This window comes from Esox lucius, chromosome 6 (genome assembly GCF_011004845.1).
Source record: "Esox lucius isolate fEsoLuc1 chromosome 6, fEsoLuc1.pri, whole genome shotgun sequence".
Taxonomy (NCBI): Eukaryota; Metazoa; Chordata; class Actinopteri; order Esociformes; family Esocidae; genus Esox; species Esox lucius.
Window position 1 is genome coordinate 27842914 of NC_047574.1, and position 23144 is coordinate 27866057.

At 42.2% G+C, this 23144-nt stretch overlaps 1 protein-coding gene and 1 long non-coding RNA gene across 2 annotated transcripts; one reads left to right on the forward strand and one right to left on the reverse strand.

Moving 5' to 3' along the window:
- Positions 1–2533: 2533 nt before the first annotated feature.
- ccnj (cyclin J) lies at positions 2534–9543 on the forward strand. The gene is made up of 7 exons (XM_010896996.5): positions 2534–2710; positions 3274–3367; positions 5116–5227; positions 5374–5584; positions 5693–5992; positions 6490–6649; positions 7333–9543. Exons 3-7 carry the CDS (start codon positions 5159–5161, stop codon positions 7664–7666), a joined length of 1074 nt encoding a protein of 357 aa, XP_010895298.1. The 5' UTR covers positions 2534–2710; positions 3274–3367; positions 5116–5158; the 3' UTR covers positions 7667–9543.
- Positions 9544–10222: 679 nt separating this feature from the next.
- LOC109615847 lies at positions 10223–10934 on the reverse strand. The gene is made up of 3 exons (XR_002196850.2): positions 10852–10934; positions 10588–10661; positions 10223–10385 (listed from the first exon to the last, which is right to left on the reverse strand). It is a non-coding gene; the product is annotated as an uncharacterized LOC109615847 (long non-coding RNA).
- Between the last annotated feature and the right edge of the window lie 12210 nt (positions 10935–23144).

The following is a 23144-nucleotide window of genomic DNA, read 5'->3' on the forward strand; positions in this document are numbered from 1 at the left end:
TATAGTTCAATCAAATGTATTCAAATCAATCAAATGTATTTATAAAGCCCTTTTTACAACAGAAGTTGTCACAAAGTGCTTTTACAAAAACACCTGGCCTTAAACCCCAAGGAGCAAACAACAGTAGTATTGAATTTCAGTTGCTAGGAAAAACTCCCTAAGAAGGCCGACATTTACAAAGAAACCTAGAGAGGACCCAGGCTCAGAGTGGTGACCAGTCCTCTTCTGGCTGTGCCAGGTGTAATATTAAAGAGTCCTTTTGGAATAATTAATAAACGCATGTGGGCTAAATCCAGAGTCCATTTAAATTTAGACTAGGTCAGAAGCATGACCAGATGGACAAGGACAGGAATAACATGGGGGAGGGAGGAGGTGTCAGCACAGTGGCAGCTGAAATCGTCAGGTATCGTCTTGGTATCTGCAACACAACCAGGAGGATTTTGGACAGGGACAGCAACGGGCCCCTCAAACCAGGTACTCCGTAGGTGTGAACCAGGACCTCATGTCCTCCTAAAGTTAAAAACGGGAGGTTCATGTCAGACCATTTAAGTACAATATCTGATTACTGTATTGCAGGAGCCATAAGGAAGAATCCTTCCAACAGGGATGCCACTTACAAGGCTGTCCAGAACAGGTCACCAGGTACCTGAAAGGGACAGCTGACCATGCAGTTGAGAGAAGACGTTGTCGTGAAGGGACCTGCCGTGAATATGAATGACAGCTCCAGCACAACAAATATTGCTGCTAATCTATAGTACTCTTTTAAAACTGCTGCTATGTACAGTGTTATGTATATGATCGCATTATCCTCTTAATATAGCCCTTGTTTATTTTGTATTTTATTATGTTTATTTTGGACTTTTTCACATTCAAATACAGTGATTTTATCTGTTGCTGGACACGTTTTTTTAAAAATGTATTTCAATTCATTTGTACATGTTTATTTTGTATGCTTGCTGTATAATGCATGTCTTTTGTATGCATCTTGCACTACTTGAAATAAATTGTTTAGATTTTATTCCGTTCATTGTCATTTGTAATATGACCAACATTTTTATAAACTATGATTATAAATAAAACCTAATATTGGGGCGTGAGGCATCCTGTTGGGTTTAGTGCATAAAGGCGGCTAGCCCCCGTCGAGCCGCTGGTGAGCCGCTGATAAGGGTATTTTTGGAAGGAATTGTAATGAAAGCGGCCCACCAGTAGCCCGACTGCGATGCGTGCTATAAAAAAACGCTTTGCAGAAACACTCGCCAGCTGCAGCGGCAGAAAGCTAGTGGGCTGCCGGTGGACCACTGGCATGTTGCTTGCTGGGAAGGTAAGCTAGTTCATGACTATATGAGTCTGGGTTAGTTGTAACAAGAGTCTGGGTTAGTTGTAACCACAATTAAAATGTTACACATTTTTGTTGTAGGCCTATATATGTTTTCTTAGAATTTCAGTATGCCCAGACTGACGGTAACAAACAAGCATAAACACACAAACTAATATTCAGTAATGCTAATTTTGTTCAAATGTATTATGTTCAAATGTCTCACTACGACTGACAGTTCAATATAATTTTTTGTCATATATTTTTCTTTTAATAATGTTATGTCTCACCCCAGGGTATATCATGTTACAACTCACCCCAGGGTATGTTACAACTGACCCAGGCTATGAGGTGAGTTGTAACATTTCAGTCCTTGTGTTTGAGACTAAACCACACATATTTTTGTTTGTGTTACAGATATAACAGCTATGCCAACTAATAGCAGACACCAGAAACTAGTTTGTATACAATTTTGAATGCACTGGCTTAAAAGAGCTTCAAGATACAGACAGAAATGTCCAAAATGTTACAACTATCCCCCGGTATCCCCTACATCCAAAATAATTTGCCGGGCGGAGCAGAGATGTGGGCTAAGCCCCGAATGTATTGTGATCCTAACTACCCCACTGACTATGGATAAATTATTATTCTTACACTCTAGAAAACACTAGTCGAATAAGAAATTGGAGATATGACCGATTTTTCCAAATATGTGTTTATAGTAATACACTTGAAACAAATAGCCAAACCCGAAAACTGCAGACAGTGCCTTCCCACACGATCAACCTGCCTTAAAAAACGAATGAAACCCAGGCTGACGTGGTCACCGACTGCTGCCTTGAAATATACAATTAAACAAAAGCGTTTTGCGACGAAGATCATTGAAATTTAGGCTAAACTATAATAACGGAGTGAAGACCAGATCTCCAACAAACAAGCAAGTCGCAGCGATGAGAATCGAAAGAGTGCGCGTTCACGCGAAGGGGTGGGGGCAGATTTTCGGCACAACACTAGCACAGAGGCTTTCTGCCAATTTATTTACAGATTTGCCTCCGATATATTGCATTTATGCTTTTTTTTAAATGTTTTGAAATAATTGTTAATCTGGAGGGAAAAAAATTGGTCGAAACATCTCAACCACCCAACACGATATGGGAAACCTCTATATAAACGTCTACAGGTCATTATGATTTCTGGCCAGCAGATGTCACGACTGAGCAGTGTGTTTAAAAGCCTCGAGAGAATCAACGTTTTTTGGGAACAATTTTGATGAAAGACCCAAATGCTTCAGAAAGCCTCGATTTCCCATCACTACGGTCTGCAATGTAGTCACCGACTATTTGGCCTCTTGGAAACTCTGTTAGTAGATTCGTGTTGCTTTGAAAAATCTAATAGGTAACTGTCTGATCTTTTCTACGGCTGGCACATGTGTACTGCTAATTGGCAATCAACCTAATGTGACCTCTTCAGCGCGGTTTGCAATCGTGATTAAGTTACTTCAAAGTAGCAGTCCTTTTCCAAGCGGTGTTTTTGTGTGTGTGAGGACATTGTTTTTTGACTGCATGGGCATTTAAAGCCTACATTATGTTAGAATAATTTAATAATAGTAAAATTCAATGCATGAAAATTGATTTATTTTACAGATCTCATTCAGATTTATACAAATGTTTTTTCCCAACAATTTCTGACCAGTTGTTAGCAATGTTTGGGTTGTCAGAACTTATTATAGCCACTAACTCATGAACCCCTATTTCTTCAATTTGTCTTGCTTAAAAGAGCAAAACGGGAAATTATACTCTTGTTCTTCCTAAAAATCACAGACTTTTCAGACATACGGATATTGGCTCTTTTTCGGCCACAGCATAGTTGTATGAAGTTTGAAAATAATGTAGAACGTTTGTGAATTGTCTCTACATATAATGAACAAAAACATCTGTTTTACAATTTGGACTTCATAGGTATGGAATCTACCTTTGAGAATGTTTGGCTAAAGCATGTGACGACCATGGTTCTTGAATCTCTGCCAGTGATTGGATGTCTCTTGGGTGTAAGGTGAGTTTCAATTGGCAGCAGTAATTTGTGCGTTTACGGGAGCTATGGTGTTTGAGATTTGGCTGCCTGGAGGAACCTATCTTAAGCAATGGAGGAGTCAAGCCTTAATATGTAGAAAAGTCACGGATTTGTCGAGGTTCTTGTGTAAAAGCGGATTATAGATGCGCTACTGCGCTTTTGTGTCGCGTGTAGTGGTAAGTTGGGTAGTCTGGTCTGAGGTCTAATTTAGAAACTTTAGCACATCAACATCGGGAATTGACTGAACTCTGGTCATTTTATGTAGGAAAGCATATTCACCTCAAGCGAATGATGTTGAAATCAATGTTGTGATTTGCCAAATGTGTGTGAACTTGTAGCAATTATACTTTCACCCAGAGCCCACCCGGCGTTGTCATATAGTTTAACTTTTTTAAACCCCGTTTTAGGTGCATAGTTTTTTTTTATTTATATTGCCTTGCTGAGGAGGCTGACGTCCAGAATAGCTGATATCCTGGCCTCTATTGTCCCGATGTTTTACCAACAGTTGGCTGGTATGAGCGTTCTATTTTCTTAATGTATCTGTATTTAAAATATGTCAGTGCAGAGGAAAAACAGAGTTAAAAACTGGAATATTTTATATGTATAGCATTTAGAGTCCCAAAATGAGTCTGATTTCCACGTGAAATGGACGTTTGAGTCGCCAGAGATTTATTTATATATATATATATATATATATTTATTTTATGATAAATTTGCATTCATTTTGTATAGAAATGGCCTCCCAGCTTACCACAAGGAAAACTGCAAAAACAGTTTGAGTGGATATATAGCTTTGTTAAGCATGTCTCTTCTGATTCGTTTAGTAGCAGCACATAGGCCTACATCTGTTGACATGACAACTGTTTCAGTTATGAAAGACCTTTCTCCCACTTTATTCATTCCTGGCTGAAAATGTACCTAGCCAGTAACCAGCTAACAATAGGCAAATGGGAAATTTTCCCAGTGGTAAAGTCTAAGCTATGTCATCACAAGATAAGGGTTCAAATCATTCTCATGGATTAGCCTAGGGATCCCACTGAGGGCAGTGCAATTAGCCTGCACTGTCTGGGTTTGGGGGTTTAGTAATTGAATGCTGTTGCTTTACCCCATAGCGCTTTAGGTAATCCTTGTGGCGGCTTGGTTGCATGTAACCTCAACTGATTTAGAAGGCTGCCTTTCTTCCTGCACATAAGGATTCTAGTATAAATTCCTAGTTGATCAAGCAGTGTTTTCAGTACCAGGACAGCATTGGATGTTCTTTGGAAGACATCCTGGCATTGATTGCAGCAAATAAGCAAGGTCTTGATCACAATTTGGATATCACATAATTGGGGAGAAACATGTAGTAAAAAGTTTTTTGCCAGAGAGAAATGGTGTAACATTTCATTTAACATTCAACATACAATCAAATTTGACACCTGTAAATCTTTCTGCAAAGTTTCTTACAAACCGGGACTTATTAAATTATGCAATGTGGGATTTGTGGAAGGTGGATGAATTACAAAAAAAGTGCATGCTATTTCAGATTAATATAAATTGAGCATGCTGTAATTTCTTAACCAGAATTTTTTTTCTCTAATCACAAAGTAAAAACAATGTTTCAATAAAAAAAAACAATGCTAGCCTGGGTCTGGGCAATCCATAGTCAAATATCAATGCCAATACAAATACAGACTTTGACTGTTCGGGATCTTTACACTTGTTGTAACTTTTGAGATTGTCAACTTTAGACCTAACATTTGTGCGTCAAGAAATTCCTGCAAGTTTGAGTAAATGGAGCTTGAGAGCCAATGGTGGAAAGGACAACTTGCTGGAGATATATACCAGGCTCTGCGCTATAAAGTAAGTATCCTGGCCCTATAGTGGAGGCCAAACTGCATGTATTACTGTAGTCAAAAATAAGAGTTGTTTACCTCATGCTATTATCACTTTTTGTACTGGGTGTCTTGGATAAGCATGACGTTCCTCTGTTCTTTTTTTTTTTTCAGGAACTCAAGTTGCCATCCTACAAAGGCCAGTCCCCACAGCTTAATCTCAGGCGCTACTTTGCAGACCTCATAGCCATCGTAAGCAATCGCTACCGGCTGTGTCCAACAGCCAGACACCTCGCTGTCTACCTACTGGACCTTTTCATGGACCGCTATGATATAACTGTGCAACAGCTCCACATGGTTGCACTCTCTTGCCTGCTTTTGGCTAGTAAGTTTGTGACCACTTCCTTGCAAGCCTCTGCCCGGACAAACTTCCAATTACCCACCTAGCCTATAAACCTATTTATGTTCACCCCCCCCCCCCCCCTCCCCGCAGGCAAGTTTGAGGAGAGAGAGGACCGGGTTCCTAAGCTAGACACGCTTAACAGCCTGGGATGCATGAGTTCCATGAACCTGGTGCTGACCAAACAGGGCCTTCTGCACTTGGAGCTTCTCCTGTTGGAAACTTTCCAGTGGAACCTGTACCTGCCCACAGCTGCACATTTCATAGAGTACTACCTGTCCATTGCTGTCACAGAGGCAGACCTCCATGATGGCTGGCCCATGACGTGCCTGGAGAAGACCGTACTCTACATGACAAAGTACACAGACTATTTCCTGGAAGTCTCCCTTCAAGGCAAGTACAAGTTATCGGTTCTCATAACCCATTGAGAGACATACTACAGAAACGTCTTGATAGCGGCAACTACTTTAACAACCTTTCAGACATTTAAAAAAAGATTGGCGCATGAGTGGCGTCTGTATTTAAAAAATATATATATATTTACAGTTCTGTTTGCCTAATGATTGATGTTAGCTTTGCTTCAGATGTGGTATTTCTGTACAGACCAAGACAATTCCTGTTCACTGGCACTTTGAAACTATCTCCACAGAATTGTGGAGGTATTGTCAGCATTTAAAAAGCTGTAGTGTACATTTACAGATATACTACTATGCTGTAGCCGAAGAAGTGCCCAGATCCATTTGTCTGAAATGTCTGTGATTTTTAGGAAGAACGAGAGTATAATTTCCCGTTTTGCTCTTTTAAGCTTGCTGTTGAAAGAAACGTGGCCAGTTTCACAGCAGTCTGGTGGAATGCGTGATTGATGACTTGTGACCTATTTGTTGTTCCAGATCATGTGTTTCTAAGGTTCGCCCCCTCCCTGGTGGCAGCTGCCTGTGTGGCAGCGTCCCGCATCGTCCTGCGCCTGTCCCCATCCTGGCCACCTAGGCTTCAGCGCCTTACGGCATACTCCTGGGATTCTATTGTCCCCTGTGTGGAAAAAATGCTCATGTGAGTGTCTGACTTCAGCTGGGCTCTTTTGCATGCTAACAAATACTGCCTAACATCAGGGTGGTCCCATGGGGTAGCACATGTTGGCTACCATTGCCTGAGGTTGGGGGAGGCACCATCAGCAGGGATTTCCTTGTTTCTTCTTGCCCTATTGGCTTCCACAGTGTCAGGTGCCTGCAGGTTAACTGAGGTCATTAGATGAATGAGCGTGCTCTACTCGCGCTGATCCAAATAGCTTCCTGGTTAGATGAGCAGTAGGAAAAGTAGCAGAATGGCTAGGAGGAGATATGTGGTGCCTGATTGGATAGTTCAGACCTTCTGCTTTTTTTTCTACCCCTAAGAGAAGGAGGCAGTGTAGTTGAGGGATCCAAATAAGGAGGGAGTGGATTTGAAATGTGGTGGGGGAGTGCTTTGTATTTAAAAAATTAGAGAATTAGTTAGGTTATGATGTCTCAGAGGAAGGTTGTTGCAATTTTCAACTCTTCCAAGTAAGGAGTTGCTGTGAAATTGATACAATGATATGGGGGAGATGCAATGTTTTCTTCTGATCAGTTCCTAATAAAAAAAAATTGGACATCCTTAGGGAACAGTCAACTCTTGCCATAATATTAGGATCATGGTGGTGAATTTATGCAGTAGACTGTGTGGACATGTAGTTTGAAACTAACTTTTGCTTCTTACAGTGCTCATGACAGTGATGTGAAAGAGGCCAACAAGCAGAAGTGCCAGCAGCCTGGGCAGATGGGGTATCTTAACTCTTGCCAGACAACCTCCATTATACCTCCTCAGTACCTGCACCAGGCCAACATCCAGTACCCACAGCAGCCTGCGCTAGCCCCTGGCCACTGCCCAACGACCTACATGTCCCACAATTCCACTCTGCCGGGCCCTGGCGCCCCACCCCACAGCCACACCCAGGCCATTTCTACTGCTCTGGATGGCAAGGTCAACAATCCAAGCATAGCCTATCAGGTCAATATGCACTACCCATGTGCTGCTCCCTGCTTTGAAAGGTGATTGATGGATGTCTAAAATGGAGCTATGACAGTAATGGAGGAGACTAAGTGGGTATGATGTGTCTCTTTGGACTAGACAAATAAGCAAGATTGGTTTTTAATGGTTTGGAAGTGAAAATGTCATTGTCATTACCTGCCAAAGGTGTTCTTTTTCTTTTCTTTTTAAAACCAATATGACTTAGTTATTACCAACAATGTTTGTCAAATGCAGATCAACAATCCCTGCAGTAGCTATAATTTAATTGCACTAAAGACAAGAGACTATTCTGCATTTATTGATGGTAAGCTACCTCCGGTATTGACTATACTGCATATTATCTTTGTAATGATGTGAATCTTGTATTGGTATTGAACTTAAAGGGATTTCTTTCAGTGTTAAATTAGATATGGCAGTTTGATAGTGGATCACTCAGCAAAAGCTACCTCAAATGTTAGTTGGCCACATGCATCTTTGCTCTTAAGCAGTGTTATCAGGATGGATATGTAGCATTCTTGTTTTGTATTTTGAGCACTAATGTGCAGAATGTCATGTTAGCACCTTCCTATGCAAGTCAAAAGGCAGTGAGTGCTGTGCACTTCCAAGATGGTACTTTTAAATCAAATACGTCAGTTGTTCTTCTGGTTTATTTTTTAACATTTAACACATTGATTTCTTACTTTGTATGCCAACAGAATGTAAATTGTATATCCATTGTCCTATAGGGCATTATGCATACCACAAGTAAATAACACTAAAAACAATTGCACTGAACATTTACCAAATTATATTGAGAACTTAAACATCTGACATGAGCAAATCAAATGTTAATTACAAGATGTTGCTGGCATATTTGTTACTCACTGCATTGCACAGTATTTAAAATTCTTAACGATGTACAGGTCTGTGGATTACTCATTAGGTTGTATTAATCACTGCATTCCTTTCCCTCTGTAGGAAGATGTAGGAGACAATACATTAATATTTACCTGCAACAGTTTCCCTTGAAAATCCAGGGAACTAAAAACCTTAAAGAACCCCTGGTAGTCTGTGCCTGATGAACACTACCATGGCATATCAGCATTCGTGTTCTGAAGGAACATGGAATGCTCCATGCTGGTTTGACCAGGATAACCAGGAATATCCACATGGACAGGATGTGGTTGGGGTATGGGTGGATGTAGACGCAAAGAGCAAACTTTGTCCCAGGGATTTCAATGTGGGGGATCCTGGTGTTGTAAACCGCTTCTATGCCTATGCTCATATCCTGGTAGGGTATATGCAGGGGAAAGCCAGACACCTAAAAACACAGTAGGTAGTTTGATATTTCACAAAAAATGGATTGTCTACTCCAATTCTCACTGTCAAAGTAATCCAAACATCTAGTCTTATGACAGCATCTGCTGAGTTCATGCCAATGTTTTTATACACTCTATCCAATTTGAGGACAATACCAAACATCACCACCTTCCACATTTTACAAGAACAGTTGGTGTTCATTAGGCACGCAGCCCAAATAAAGACTTTTAAAACATGTTTTGTGATAGAAACTATAAGGAGTGTCCATTTTCTTTTATCTGGTCCCTATCAAATACAAACTACTGTGAATCCAATTGTTAAAGACAATTATGGTTTGGCCTATTTCACCTTGTAATCATTCATGGTGTCCAACAAGCTGTCTGTCATTAGCTCTATGACATGTCGTCAGATGTTGTGTTCTTCTCAAGCGTCTTCAGGGTGTCGTAGAGCATGTCTTCACAGGGTGAGCTCAAATGTGTAAGGTGAGGGCTTCTCGTATCCATTATACAACTCTTGAGCTTTATCTCAATCCTGTTTTAATGAATGACAGGACCATAAATGTTTTGTGTTTTAAGAATGTTTTATTCTCAAGAATAAAGCACTGCATAGCATGAATGCAATATAGAATCAACATAGCTACCTTCTTTGTAGGCCATATACCATATAAATTTGGGAGGTATAGTATTAGATTTCCTTTGTCTGAAAAATGTGACATTTTATGTTCTGCGTATACAGCAGTTGACCTTTGACTCAATACTAATAATGTGGAAAGAATTTAAACAGTCACATATTGTTTTTGAAAATAACTAATTATTCTGATAATTTTGCAATATTATTGCTTTAGTTCATTATACCTGCACCATATTGTAAAAGTTCTAGGACTTCCCAGCTCAACTCAATATGTTGTGTTAGTCAAATATGACTTACTGTCAACTATATCACTATCTTCATTGGAAAGAGTTCAAGGTACCATTAAGGATGAGTCAGATTTGAATCCTTTTGCGAACAAAGGTTTCCATGTGGAATTATTTGATAAGTCAAAGAAATGGGTGTCTTTCTCAACACTTGGAGATTGAACCACACCTGAGAGAAACAAAACAGTCAGACCATGCACACAGCATTGATGATCAATGGACATCTTTCAGATCATGGGTGAAGACCAGAATCATTTTCATGTGTTTCAAAGCAAAACAGCTGATGAACAAAACTTTAATTGAATGCATGTGATTGTATACAATAATGCAGCAGTACCAATGAAACAAACTGATGAATGGTTTCTAATGGGTCTCTGTGCCCATGGACTCCATCCTTACATTTTGTCCACTGACAACGTAGTTAAGTCTTTAGAGGACAAGGGGAGTCATTTGGCTGGTAGTGTTTTCTATCTTTGTGGTTCCACAACGCAAACAGTTTTTTCCTGTGTAAGGATGTAGGCTCTTTCTCCCTGGAAAAAAAACCCCAACCACATACAGTAAGTGACACTGTACTGACCTAAATAAACAAAATATACTGTACTAAAATATGGTCTATATGCTCAGCGAACACATTGATTTGAAAGGGAGTGGCTTGTGCTGTTGTATAATGAGTACAGTGTTTGTTTGTTTTATCTCTAAAGCCAACATTCCCAAGAGAAGCCACGCATTCACCTTCAGGTGCTGAAAGAAGTTGAAAGCAGAACAGCCAAACTGACATCATTTCCAATAGCCAGTTCCAAGCACTGCTGTGGTGGATAGCAGAGATGTGCAATTTGGAACGAAAAAGGCCCGACTAGGTTAACAACAAGCTGATTAAACTTAATTACTAGAATTCTTCTTGAATGGATATTTGAAATCTGTCAAACATAAGTAATATTCTATGTCATGGCTCTTTGAAACAGAATGTTTGTTCTACAACATGGTTAGGTTGTTTACCTCTGCGACCAGCCACATGTCCCCACTGTCACCAACGTCACATGGAAAAGGCCTTGTGGGAAATAGGTATACTAAGGCTGCCACTCTCTCCTGTGTTACACAGAGAACACAGCATAACACCTGTTTAAACAAATGAAAGGGGGCGCATGGAACACACTTTCCTTCCCATATATTTTTTTCAAGGTGTGCAAACATCTAATGTCAAGTTGGAAAACAGTGAAATTCAAATAAATAAATATAATCATTATAAATAGTTGTACTGCTTTCAGTACATTTTATTCATGTTTTGAAAGTAAAATTTGGAATACATGAATACAAATGTGCTTTTATATGATCTAGCTAATCACAGCACATCTCTGCGTTCCACTTTTGGGTTTGTAACCTACACATGTTTACACATGGGTTGACTCATTCTGATGATGACTTAGAACTGGGTTTCGTTACTCCTGGAAATCCTTTAAAGCATTTTGCTTGGCTTCATTGAGAGTGTCTGATGTGATAGAACCATTAGAAAAGTTGGAAAACTAAAATGCAAAACGCTCAACTGCCACTCCAAGCAGACTAAAGTTTATGTATTTTATAAAAATGGAGTAACTATATAAACCCAGCTTTAGTTATGATGGCGCCTTACTAATACAGACATGCTGTTGTCTGGGGATTTTAGTACAAGTTCCTGTGGGGGAGGAAGTGGCTTGAAGAACCGCTGTGCCAGGACAAGCGTCCCCTCATTGTTTATCACTGCGGTTATGACTCGCTTCTTCATCCGGCCAGCCACCGCCTTGCAGTGCTTCTCATACTCATACGTCAAGTCCAACAAGACCTCATCCTCCTGTGTGGAAAAACTGTTAAGACGGATACAAACATGCAATTCAGTAGGAGCTGCTGCATTTATTAAATGCATTCTGGATATATAAAAATACACATATATATATATATATATATATATATATAAATATATATATATATATATATATATTTCATAACATTTCTAATTATAAAAATGAATATAAAGATTCAAAAAAAAAAAAGCATTTGACTTTCAAACAAAACACTGACTTTCAAACAAAACTAACTCATTCACCCCCAGGGAACAAGGCGACCAGCTGGTCCGTCAGTTGCTAGGTTGGCGGTTTTTATGTCGTGCAATCACCCAATGGGCATCTGCATTTCAATTCCTGATACAACCAAGGGCCCTGAAGACGGATTGTCACCCACCCGTTTGGCTGTCATGCTGACCAGGTGCTGTTTTCTATTGGCATGGCTGGTCAGGGATTGTTTGTGAAAGTTGTCAGTGCCTTTGTAAAAATACACACATTTGTCCCCTCTAGCGGGAACTTAGGACAGACTACAGTGCATGAGTGCATTGACGTCGAAACAGGTAAATTATTTTTTGGGGAGGGAAACATTTTCGCTTTCGTTTGAGCTCGTAGTTATTCTTCACGGCCTTCTTAAATTGAATTACTCGCGCGAGGTTTTAAATGTTTTATTGAAAAACAATACCAGACAGCCACGTATGGCAAGCGGTTTTTAAATGTATTCGCTAGACTGGATATTCCTTACAGATATCTGCAACATAATTTCGCCTAGTCAAAACTCCAATTCAGGATATCTATAACGTCATTCTGACGAGTCAAAAAGACATTTGTAGATTCCTTACAGATATCTGTAACTATTATTTTGACTAGTCAAAACTAAATTACCGATATCTTCAATTCCCATTTGGAACGTGTAACGATCGTTACGAGTCGAGTGTCGTTTTCAGTGAGGTCATTGCTGATATCTGCAAATCACTTTTGACTAGTCAAATCTGAATTACAGATATCACTGTAGTTTTGACTAGTCGGAATGACGTTACAGATATCTTGAATCAAAATTCTGACTATTCACAATGTAATTACGACTAGTCAAAATTACGGTGTTGATATTTGTCATGTTAATTCTGGATAGTCAAGTATAGCGAATAAATGTTAAAACGGCTTGCCATAAGCGTCACATCACTGCTCAACTCTTGTTTGGTCAACAGCGCGGGAAAGGAAATGCAAGGTAGTTTTTCTGTGCGTGGCACCAGAATACGAAACAACTGGAGGATGTCGATTTAATAATGCGATTTAACAATCTCTATTTTTTGCAGTGGCCCGATTTTGACATCTATATTGTCGAAACCTGCGAACATTGAAAAATCCATTAAAGAGCATTCAATATTAAAATAACTTGCCTTAGTTGTCTGGTCGTCATCTTGAGACATGGCCAAATCCAGAGTAATGAAGACATTAATAAAACTGGTATCTTGTCTGCCAGGGATCTCAATGCCCTGGTCATTAACCAAACCTTCCCCTTTCCACTTGTAGCCCAGAAGGATTGGTGGGGTGAAGATGGCGTGTTTCTCATACAAATACCAGATATGAGCAAGTCAGTGCAAAACTGAAAGGGCTGATCCTTATTTTGGCCGATCTGAACATGTGTTGTGTCTCCATGTGTGCCTGTTTGTCAGCATACCTTGGATTGCAGAGCTCTGAAGGGTATCGTTACAGAGCCCAGCCACTGCTTGCCAGAGAACAATTGGGTACTGCAACCTCTTAAAGGACGGTTTTGGAGGGTTCGTGCAGAGAGGGAGGGATGGGAATAGGCAGACGGTTGATTTACGTCTCGCTAAGTGGCTTTTGAAGAGCAAATGTACTTTTATGATAGAAGCTTGCAGTACCTCAAAGACTTGAAAGGAAATCTCATAATACACATTGATTACGATGTCTTCTTCAACTTTGGAAAGGCCCACATGGTTATAATCACTCCCTGTGGATCTGAGAGAACATTACCTTGAACATTTCTGCCACTGCGGTTTTATGAGCGTACATAGTACGGTTTTATGGGTAAAAATGTGCAGTATTCACTTGTTGGACTAGCTGATGATGGGATTTACAGTGAATTAAAACAGTAACAGGGGTTATACTTAAATCTCTAGATGAGCTGTTCCCTCCTGCATGGCTTAGATCCCTGCTCTATGTGGCTCTCATAGATCATCCCCTGAAACCTCACCTCAACGAAGGGCTGAACCTGTCACAACCATGGGAGGAACATAACCTACAGTACCAGATATGGACCTATAAAAGCAGACCCACTAGGCCTACGTCATGCTGATGTGGTCAATTGCTATTGACCAACTTGAATATCTCCATTCCATCCATGAGAATGTTGATAACTGTCACAATCAACTATGCTAGTTTGCCAGTACCAACATGAGTGCATGAGACATTCCACATTTTGGTGTCCACTTGAACATGAAAATGAATAGGAGGGGGAGTTTCCCCAAGAGGTGCTGCTGTATGTAGTATCAGAGGTATTACATTATGGACATCAGACCGAGAGCAGAGCTTTGAATTCATCTAGGAAGTTTCAGTTTGGAAATAATAGTATTTATTTTACCATTCACTTTTTAGATAAATATTTATCTTTATTTTACCAGTATGCTCAGAATGCATCCTCCCAAGTGTCTTGCTCAGGGACAGAATGACACTACAAAACTTGGCATGAATTTTATTACTTACAACACTTACAATTCTTCCATATCTACCTTAATTTGTAAACTTAATTCAAATATTTATTTTGCCATCAATCAACACTCAATACTACCATCAATTGTGTTTTGTCTATCTATTCCATCTGGATTGATAGAATGCTAAAAAAAAATCATGTTTGAACGTAAATTTGTTGTTAAGTTAGTATTGGTACCAAAATCTATGCTAGAAAATAAAACATGAAATAGACTTGAAATAATTTTTTGCATGTTTACACATAAAACAGTAATTTCAGGGTCTCAGAAAGCTGTTGTGATGTCTGTCTGTAGCTGAGAAGTGTAGCTGAGATTGTGCTGATGTTTGAGCCATAAAACACTTGATGATACCTATTACAGAAATCTCTGTACAAGCCAAAATATCAAAGTAGTGATAACAGCCAAAAAACCTATAGCGTTCAAAGGGTTAATGTTAAGAGAGATGAGATGAGCAGGGAAAACCGCACGTTGATCAATATAATAAAAAATTGCCCAGATACTGCGGATATAAAAAGTCTTCACACCCCAGGTTTTTGTGATGTAAAAAAATGAGACCAAGATAAATCATGTCAGAAATGTTTCCACTTTTATTATGACCTATAATGTGAACAATTCAATTGAAAAACAAACTGAAATCTTTGAGGGGGAAAAATGAAAAATAAAAACCTTACAATAACCCTGGTTGCATACGTGTGCACAACCTTAAACTAATACTTACATACACCTTTTAATTTTATTACAGCACTCAGTCTTCCCTGGGTTGCCTAGTTTGCAGTCCAGCTCTTGGAAGGGTCTTGGGAGTTTCAAAATTCTTCCATTCCAAAATGATGGTGCCCACTGTGCTCACGGGAACTTTTATAACCTTTGCCATATCTGTGTATGCCTCGACAGAAATTCCTTAGACTTCATGGCTTGGTTTTTGCTCTGACATTCACTGTGAAGTATGTTACCTTATATAGACACGTGTACCTTTTGCAATCATGTCAAAATAATTGAATTTGCTGCAGATGGACTCCAAGGGACTCAAGTCCCAGAGACATCTCAAGGATGATCAAAGGACCTATGGTTCACCTGAGCCCAATTTGTAGTGTCATGGCTAAGAGTCTGAATTCTCATGTGCATGAGACATTTCTGTTTGTAATTCAAGTAAACTGGCATATATTTAAAAAAAAAAACATTATCAGGCCTTGTGTGTAGATTGACGGCAGAAAAATAAATGCAATAAATTATAAATGAAGTGATGGGGAAATCTGAATACATTCCAAAGGAACTGTATACATTCTGCTGATAGCACTCATTACCACTCAGTTATTTATCACTAAAAATGCATTTCCCCTCCCAGTGTACCTCTAGAACAGCCTTCTCTGAGCTGCTGTTCATACTGTGGTGGCTGCTTCTAGTCAGACCACAGCAGGAGCCTCTGGCATGGATCTCCTTGAAGGTAGACAAAACACAGCTTCTCAGATTTCATACTTTCTTATTGGGGCTATGACAGTCTGTCAGAATAGTTTTAGAAAGATTTGCAATTATATTGTGTTAAGGTTTTAAATACATCAAAGAAAATCATGTAATTATGTATTATCTCCTGAGTAGAAATTACATGATCACTGATGTTTTTTTCAGCCAATCTGATTTACTGACTGTTTATTTTTATTTAGACCTAAGGGGTTCTGAAGTAGTAAGAATTACTATCTATCAGGAATGTGGATTATACATTGTTTGTCTACACTGTTAAAAGCATTTGTAAGAAAAACATTGAAGTTGCTGTCTATAGAAGTTTTGGATGATTACAGCAAGTTACCAACAGCTTTCTAGATATTTGCACATATCTTCAGCCATTAGAAATAAACAGAATGCCAACGCTAAAGTAGCCACAGCTGCTAGGTTAAAAACAATAGTAGTAAAAATATTCAGATGAGTAGAACTAGGATCAACACCTAGGGAAGGCCTCATTTCGAACAGGAAGTGCCTGTGCATTGTTGACAGTACCAAGGATCCTCCATCAGAGTTAGAGCCACTAGGAATGGCATTCATCTTCCCATACTGAGGCTGGAGAGGTCGCTTCATTCTGAACATGTCCCAGTCAAACTCCCTGAGGTAGCGAACAGCGTTAGCCCGGAATCCAAAGAGGCAGATGCAGTGAACATTGGTGCAGCTGCCTATCCAAGATGAGTGGAACTCATGGAGCAAAATGCATTGAACTTCAGCGCTGATGTGGCAATTATTCTGTTAAGTAAGTAAGTAAAGTTAGCTAAAATGCTAGCGACCTAAGTAACCTCACACTGTTGTTAGTAATTGCCCTATTGGTGTTAATGTGGTTAGCTATACAGACAGAGCAGACATGGCTATAGTTACTGACTGCCCAGCAGACATTGTTCACAAGTTTTGTTACTACTACCAGCTTCTAATAACGTCAGCTTGCCAGCAAGAACAATGTTAGCTGCCTAGAAAAACCTCATACTGTTGTTAGTAATAGCCTATAACTAATTACCAAGCAAAAACAATTGGCCAATTTGATTAACTAGCTAACTTTCTGTGGATAAAGAGGCGAGCTGCCGTCTGTACATGTGGTTTGCTTTGTTTACTAGCCCAGCTAGTAGTACTGTTCTCTGAGAACATTACCAGGGCGAGTGCAGACTAGTAGTAGCTGGCTATTCTCACGTTTGCTATGTGTACTACATCAGATTTTGGCAGCTCGCCACATGTAGCCATCTTTACACGCTGTTTGCCTTGTTTACTAGCCCAACTGGTAGTACTGTAATCGGAAAACATTACCAGGGTGAGTTTAGACTAGTTTGCTCTTCTCACATTTCTGTATTTATGCCTCATTAGATAGCATAGCATAGCATAGCATCATCTTCCGCTTATCCGGGGCCGGGTCGCGGGGGCAGCAGTCTAAGCAGGGATGCCCAGACTTCCCTCTCCCCAGACACTTCCTCCAGCTCTTCCGGGGGGACACCGAGGCGTTCCCAGGCCAGCCGGGAGACATAGTCCCTCCAGCGTGTCCTAGGTCTTCCCCGGGGTCTCTTCCCGGTGGGACGGGACCGGAACACCTTCCCAGGAAGGCGTTCCGGAGGCATCCGAAACAGATGCCCAAGCCACCTCAGCTGACCCCTCTCGATGTGGAGGAGCAGCGGCTCTACTCTGAGCTCCTCCCGGGTGACCGAGCTTCTCACCCTATCTCTAAGGGATCGCCCAGCCACCCTGCGGAGAAAGCTCATTTCGGCCGCCGGTATCCAGGATCTTGTCCTTTCGGTCATGACCAAAAGCTCATGACCATAGGTGAGAGTAGAAACGTAGATTGACCGGTAAATCGAGAGCTTCGCCTTGCGGCTCAGCTCTTTCTTCACCACGACAGACCGATACATCGACCGCATTACTGCAGAAGCTGCACCGATCCGTCTGTCAATCTCCCGTTCCATCCTTCCCTCACTCGTGAACAGGACCCCTAGATACTTAAACTCCTCCACTTGAGGCAGGCACTCTCCACCAACCTGAAGTGGGCAAGCCACCCTTTTCCGGCTGAGGACCATGGCCTCGGATTTGGAGGTACTGATTTTCATCCCCACCGCTTCACACTCGGCTGCAAACCGTCCAAGTGCATGCTGAAGGTCCTGGCTTGAAGGGGCCAACACGACAACATCATCCGCAAAGAGCAGAGACGAAATCGTGTGGTCCCCAAACCTGACACCCTCCGGCCCCTGGCTGCGCCTAGAAATTCTGTCCATAAAAATTACGAACAGAACCGGTGACAAAGGGCAGCCCTGCCGGAGTCCAACATGCACAGGGAACAAGTCTGACTTACTGCCGGCAATGACAGCCCTTAGCAAAGGACCCAGGACCCCATATTCCCGAAGCACTCTCCACAGGATGCCGCGAGGGACACAGTCGAATGCCTTCTCCAAATCCACAAAACACATGTGGACTGGTTGGGCAAACTCCCATGAACCCTCCATCACCCTGTAGAGGGTATAGAGCTGGTCCAGTGTTCCACGGCCTGGACGAAAACCACACTGTTCCTCCTGAATCCGAGGTTCTACTATCGGCCGTATTCTCCTCTCCAGAACCCTGGCATAGACTTTCCCGGGGAGGCTGAGAAGTGTGATCCCCCTATAGTTGGAACACACCCTCCGGTCCCCCTTCTTATAAAGAGGGACCACCACCCCGGTCTGCCATCCCAGAGGCACTGTCCCCGACTGCCACGCGATGTTGCACAGGCGTGTCAGCCAAGACAGCCCCACAACATCCAGAGACTTGAGGTACTCAGGGCGGATCTCATCCACCCCCGGTGCCTTGCCACCGAGGAGTTTCTTAACCACCTCGGTGACTTCAGCCCGGATGATGGACGAGTCCACCTCTGAGCCCTCATCCTCTGCTTCCTCAATGGAAGACGTGACGGCGGGATTGAGGAGATCCTCGAAGTACTCCTTCCACCGCCCGACGACATCCCCAGTTGAGGTCAACAGCTGCCCACCTCTACTGTAAACAGCGTTGGTAGGGCACTGTTTCCCTCTCCTGAGGCGGCGGATGGTTTGCCAGAATCTCTTCGAGGTCAGCCGATAGTCCTTCTCCATGGCCTCACCGAACTCCTCCCAGGCCCGAGTTTTTGCCTCCACAACCACCCGGGCTGCAGTCCGCTTGGCCTGTCGGTACCCGTCAGCTGCCTCAGGAGTCCCACAAGCCAACCAGGCCTGATAGGACTCCTTCTTCAGCTTGACGGCATCCCTTACTTCCGGTGTCCACCACCGGGTTCGGGGATTGCCGCCTCGACAGGCACCGGAGACCTTACGGCCACAGCTCCGAGCGGCCGCTTCGACAATGGCGGTGGAGAACATGGTCCACTCGGACTCAATATCTCCAGCCTCCCTCGGGATCCAGTCAAAGCTCTGCCGGAGGTGGGAGTTAAAGATCTCTCTGACAGGAGACTCGGCCAGACGTTCCCAGCAGACCCTTACAGTACGCTTGGGCCTGCCGAGTCTGTCCAGCTTCCTCCCCCGCCATCGGATCCAACTCACAACCAGGTGGTGATCAGTTGAAAGCTCCGCCCCTCTCTTCACCCGAGTCTCCAAGACATGTGGCCGCAGGTCAGATGAAACGACAACAAAGTCGATCATCGACCTGCGGCCTAGGGTGTCCTGGAGCCACGTGCACTGATGGACACCCTTATGCTTGAACATGGTGTTCGTTATGGACAAACTGTGACTAGCACAGAAGTCCAATAACTGAACACCGCTCGGGTTCAGATCAGGGGGGCCGTTCCTCCCAATCACGCCCCTCCAGGTGTCACTGTCTTTGCCCACGTGGGCGTTGAAGTCCCCCAGTAGAACGATAGAGTCCCCAGTCGGAGCACTCCTCTCTGCACTGGCCCCTTATGGTCCCTCCTGTGGGTGGTGAGCCCACGGGAGGGCGGCCCCATGTCGCTCGTTCGGGCTGGGCCCGGCCGGGCCCCATGGGGAAAGGCCCGGCCACCAGGCGCTCGCGAACGAGCCCCAACCCCGGGCCTGGCTCCAGGGTGGGGCCCTGGCTGCGCCATGCCGGGCGACGTCACAGAACACATGATTTTTTTCTTCATTAAGGGGTTTTTGAACCGCTCTTAGTCTGACCCGTCGCCTAGGACCTGTTTGCCTTGGGAGACCCTACCAGGGGCATATAGCCCCAGACAACATAGCTCCTAGGGTCACTCGTACTCAAACCCCTCCACCACGTTAAGGTGGCAGTTCAAGGAGAGGGCCACATTAGATACATTTTGTTTAATTAATTTTAGTCTATACTCAAAGTAGTCGTGCTCACCTGGTCGAATTAAGAATATTTTTTAGATGAGCTGAATGAAGTGAACAGATAATGAACTGACATCTTACCAGCGACTGCTGAGTTTTCTGGGAGAATGAGGCAGAAATACTTCCAGTTTTGAATGTTACGTCCTCCAGCTTTAAAGATGGCACACATTGATCCTGACAAAATATTGATGATTAAAAGTGTATTACAGCGAACATGGCTTCTGTCTCTCTGCTCGCATGACTCCTATTGGTCAAGACAATATGAGATTATGGTTACTTCAAAACCTTCACTTTCAAACCAAGTGCTCAGAGGAAGCTTTCTTGTTCCAGTATTCTTATTGGAATCTGTATTAACCGCAAGTGTCTTTTGTGTCTCAACAACACAGCGGCTGGTTTATTATTATTGTCTTTATAATACAAGTGGGTGTTCTGAGTCCATGGTGCAAAGTAACCATTCACTGAGGAGTTCTGAGAGTTTGGTTTTATCAGGGTGGTTGGGGTCAAACTGAAGTGCCCTGATCCATTTAAGCTAATTGGCTTCAGCACAACTGGCCATAGATCTACAGGCAATGTCACAGGGTTAGGGTCTCTATCACAAGCCTAAAGAAAAGATTTCAACACATCAGGTGACCGGGTGCCCAGGTTTGTGTGTCCATGCATTTCTGTGTATTTTAGTGGTCATATATGCTACGTGTGTGTGTGTGTGTGTGTGAAGATCAACCTTGGAAATCCGTCTGGTGTTTTTCCGTCTCATCTGGTGAATCTGGGGTGTTGCAGAGGGGTAGTGGTCGCCATGGGAATGCCGCTGTCATCCACAGCCCAGCAGATGCTATACAGCAGCCTGCCTGAGCTCATGAGGGTCACCTCAGCTTCTTTATTCTCATCAAGCTTTAATGGGACATCTAAAAAGACCAGTGCCCTGTCACTGAAGAGTTCGACGTCATCCCAAACACACTGTGAGCAATGTTTTTTAAATCATTTGAATACAGGACTGCTCATTGCTGAATATCATGTCTTTCGAATAGTCACACATTACTCGCATATCACCAATGTCACTCACTGCTCCCAATGCCAGGTAGTAAGCCTTAATGGCTCTGTCACTGCTGAACTCTGACGTCTCCATCGTGGCATTGCTGTAAAGCATATTCCTAGAGTCCTCTTTCACATAAAGCATTTTCAGACCATGAACAATATAGCATCTATCAATTATTATTTTTTTAATTATCAATATAATTTAGAGCAAGCAAAAAAATACCTCAAGCATCTTTTTCTCAGGGCTGTGTACTAACTACATGTTGAATATCAACTCTGAAGTCACTGTCAATCGCAGATGGCTCCGCGGTAGACACAAATGACATCAAAACACACGGTCAAGTATCAAAGTAAGCATTGTGTCCAATCTAGACTGGGTTGTGTTAAAATGTACATTTGTGAATAAAAGGGTAAAATCTACTTGTTTTTGGTCTGGAATGGTCCAGAGGTCTAAGACAGTACCCACAGTGCACATGTATGCGTTCAAATCTGTCCAACTGCTCCTTCAGCAATGAACAACAGTATGTTTAAATAGGGCATATACAGTCTTCTAGGCTTTGTTAATAAAAACAATAATGGTTTCCGTTTCTGAAGAGAATCTTTCAAGGGACAGTTAGAAGTTGGAGAGACAGCCCCATGCATAGTGAGAACAGGAACCAGAGCTAAGTGGTCCATCTGGTTGGTAGAGTAAGAAGCCATGGCCTCATCATGTCCTGGACCTGGAGGGCTGGCCGCCTTTTCTTCCTCCTGCTCCTTAAGATCCCTACACAGGGATTGCTGCTTGATTGTCAGGTCTCCATCTGCATAGACCATTGACTGGAATAGGGTGTTTACGCCAAAAACAAGGCAAGAAGCTTATTACAAACCCTATTGCAATAGTTTATTGATGACAGATGGTTAAGAGGGAGGACACTTGCTTTTATGTGCTCATCTGTCCTAGATCTTTTTGTTGGGCTGTCATCGATCCTTGCCTTCACCCTTCGAGTAAGTTCAGTAAAACTACATTAAATACTTCCTGGAAAAAACTGTTGAATCAGATAGAAGGCGAACTTGACCCATGTTATAGTTACTCCCACTTAGGGTCCTATACCATTTTAAAGTAGTCAGCTGGATGGGGTTTGCTGGTAAGGAAAGGATTATAGAATTTTGCCAATGGATTTCGTTCTTAGAACAATGATTAATTAATCATTCATTATCTTAACGTTATAGTTGATTACCAACCTAAATCTGTTCAGACCATACACTGCACTACACTTATGGAAATCTTTTCTAAAAACTAGAAAATTGAGAAAGCCTTTTAATAGCACTGCCCACGCTGTCACTGTCGAGCCATCTCTGCGGTATCTCTATGGTAACAATTACCATTCCCTAAACGCTGAACATTTGAACATCTAGCCAAGACGATAAAACCTGTGTGCAGGTTGGGCAACGTGAGGGTGAAGTGATCTGGGGAGCCACGTGTAGTTAAGGGGATACGACTACTGTCTTACATGTGTGTTTGTGAATAGAATGTAGAACATGTAATGTAAAGGCCATTTCTAAGTTAGAACAATGCAGGCTGTGCTTACTTGTGCAGCTGTAGTTTCGCCATGGTGCTTACATAGCCATATATATTTTATATATTTATATATATATATGTATATAATATATATATTTAAAAAATCTGATTAACAACATACTGTTGGTTTGCATACTGAACCAACACATGCTCTCTGCTGAATAGAGGATGATGGCTGAAAACCAGCCTGTCTAGGTTCAGGTCAAGCTGCCACCGCCCTGCACAGCCATTGGCATTTGCAACAGATCACGCACTTCCATGTTTCTCGGGCTGTAAGGGGGACATGGTTTTACTGACAGGCTGTAGGCACTTCAGGCATTAATAACAAGTGGGTGGTGAAAGAATCTGGAGGTTGTTTTCCATCAACAGACAGTCTATC

Coding starts and splice junctions, on each gene's coding strand:
- ccnj (XM_010896996.5), top strand. CDS start 5,159: ATGGAGCTTGAGAGCCAATGGTGGAAAGGACAACTTGCTGGAGATATA. Junction 5,585..5,692: donor CTCTTGCCTGCTTTTGGCTA/GTAAGTTTGTGA, acceptor CCCTCCCCGCAG/GCAAGTTTGAGGAGAGAGAG. Junction 6,650..7,332: donor TGTGTGGAAAAAATGCTCAT/GTGAGTGTCTGA, acceptor TGCTTCTTACAG/TGCTCATGACAGTGATGTGA.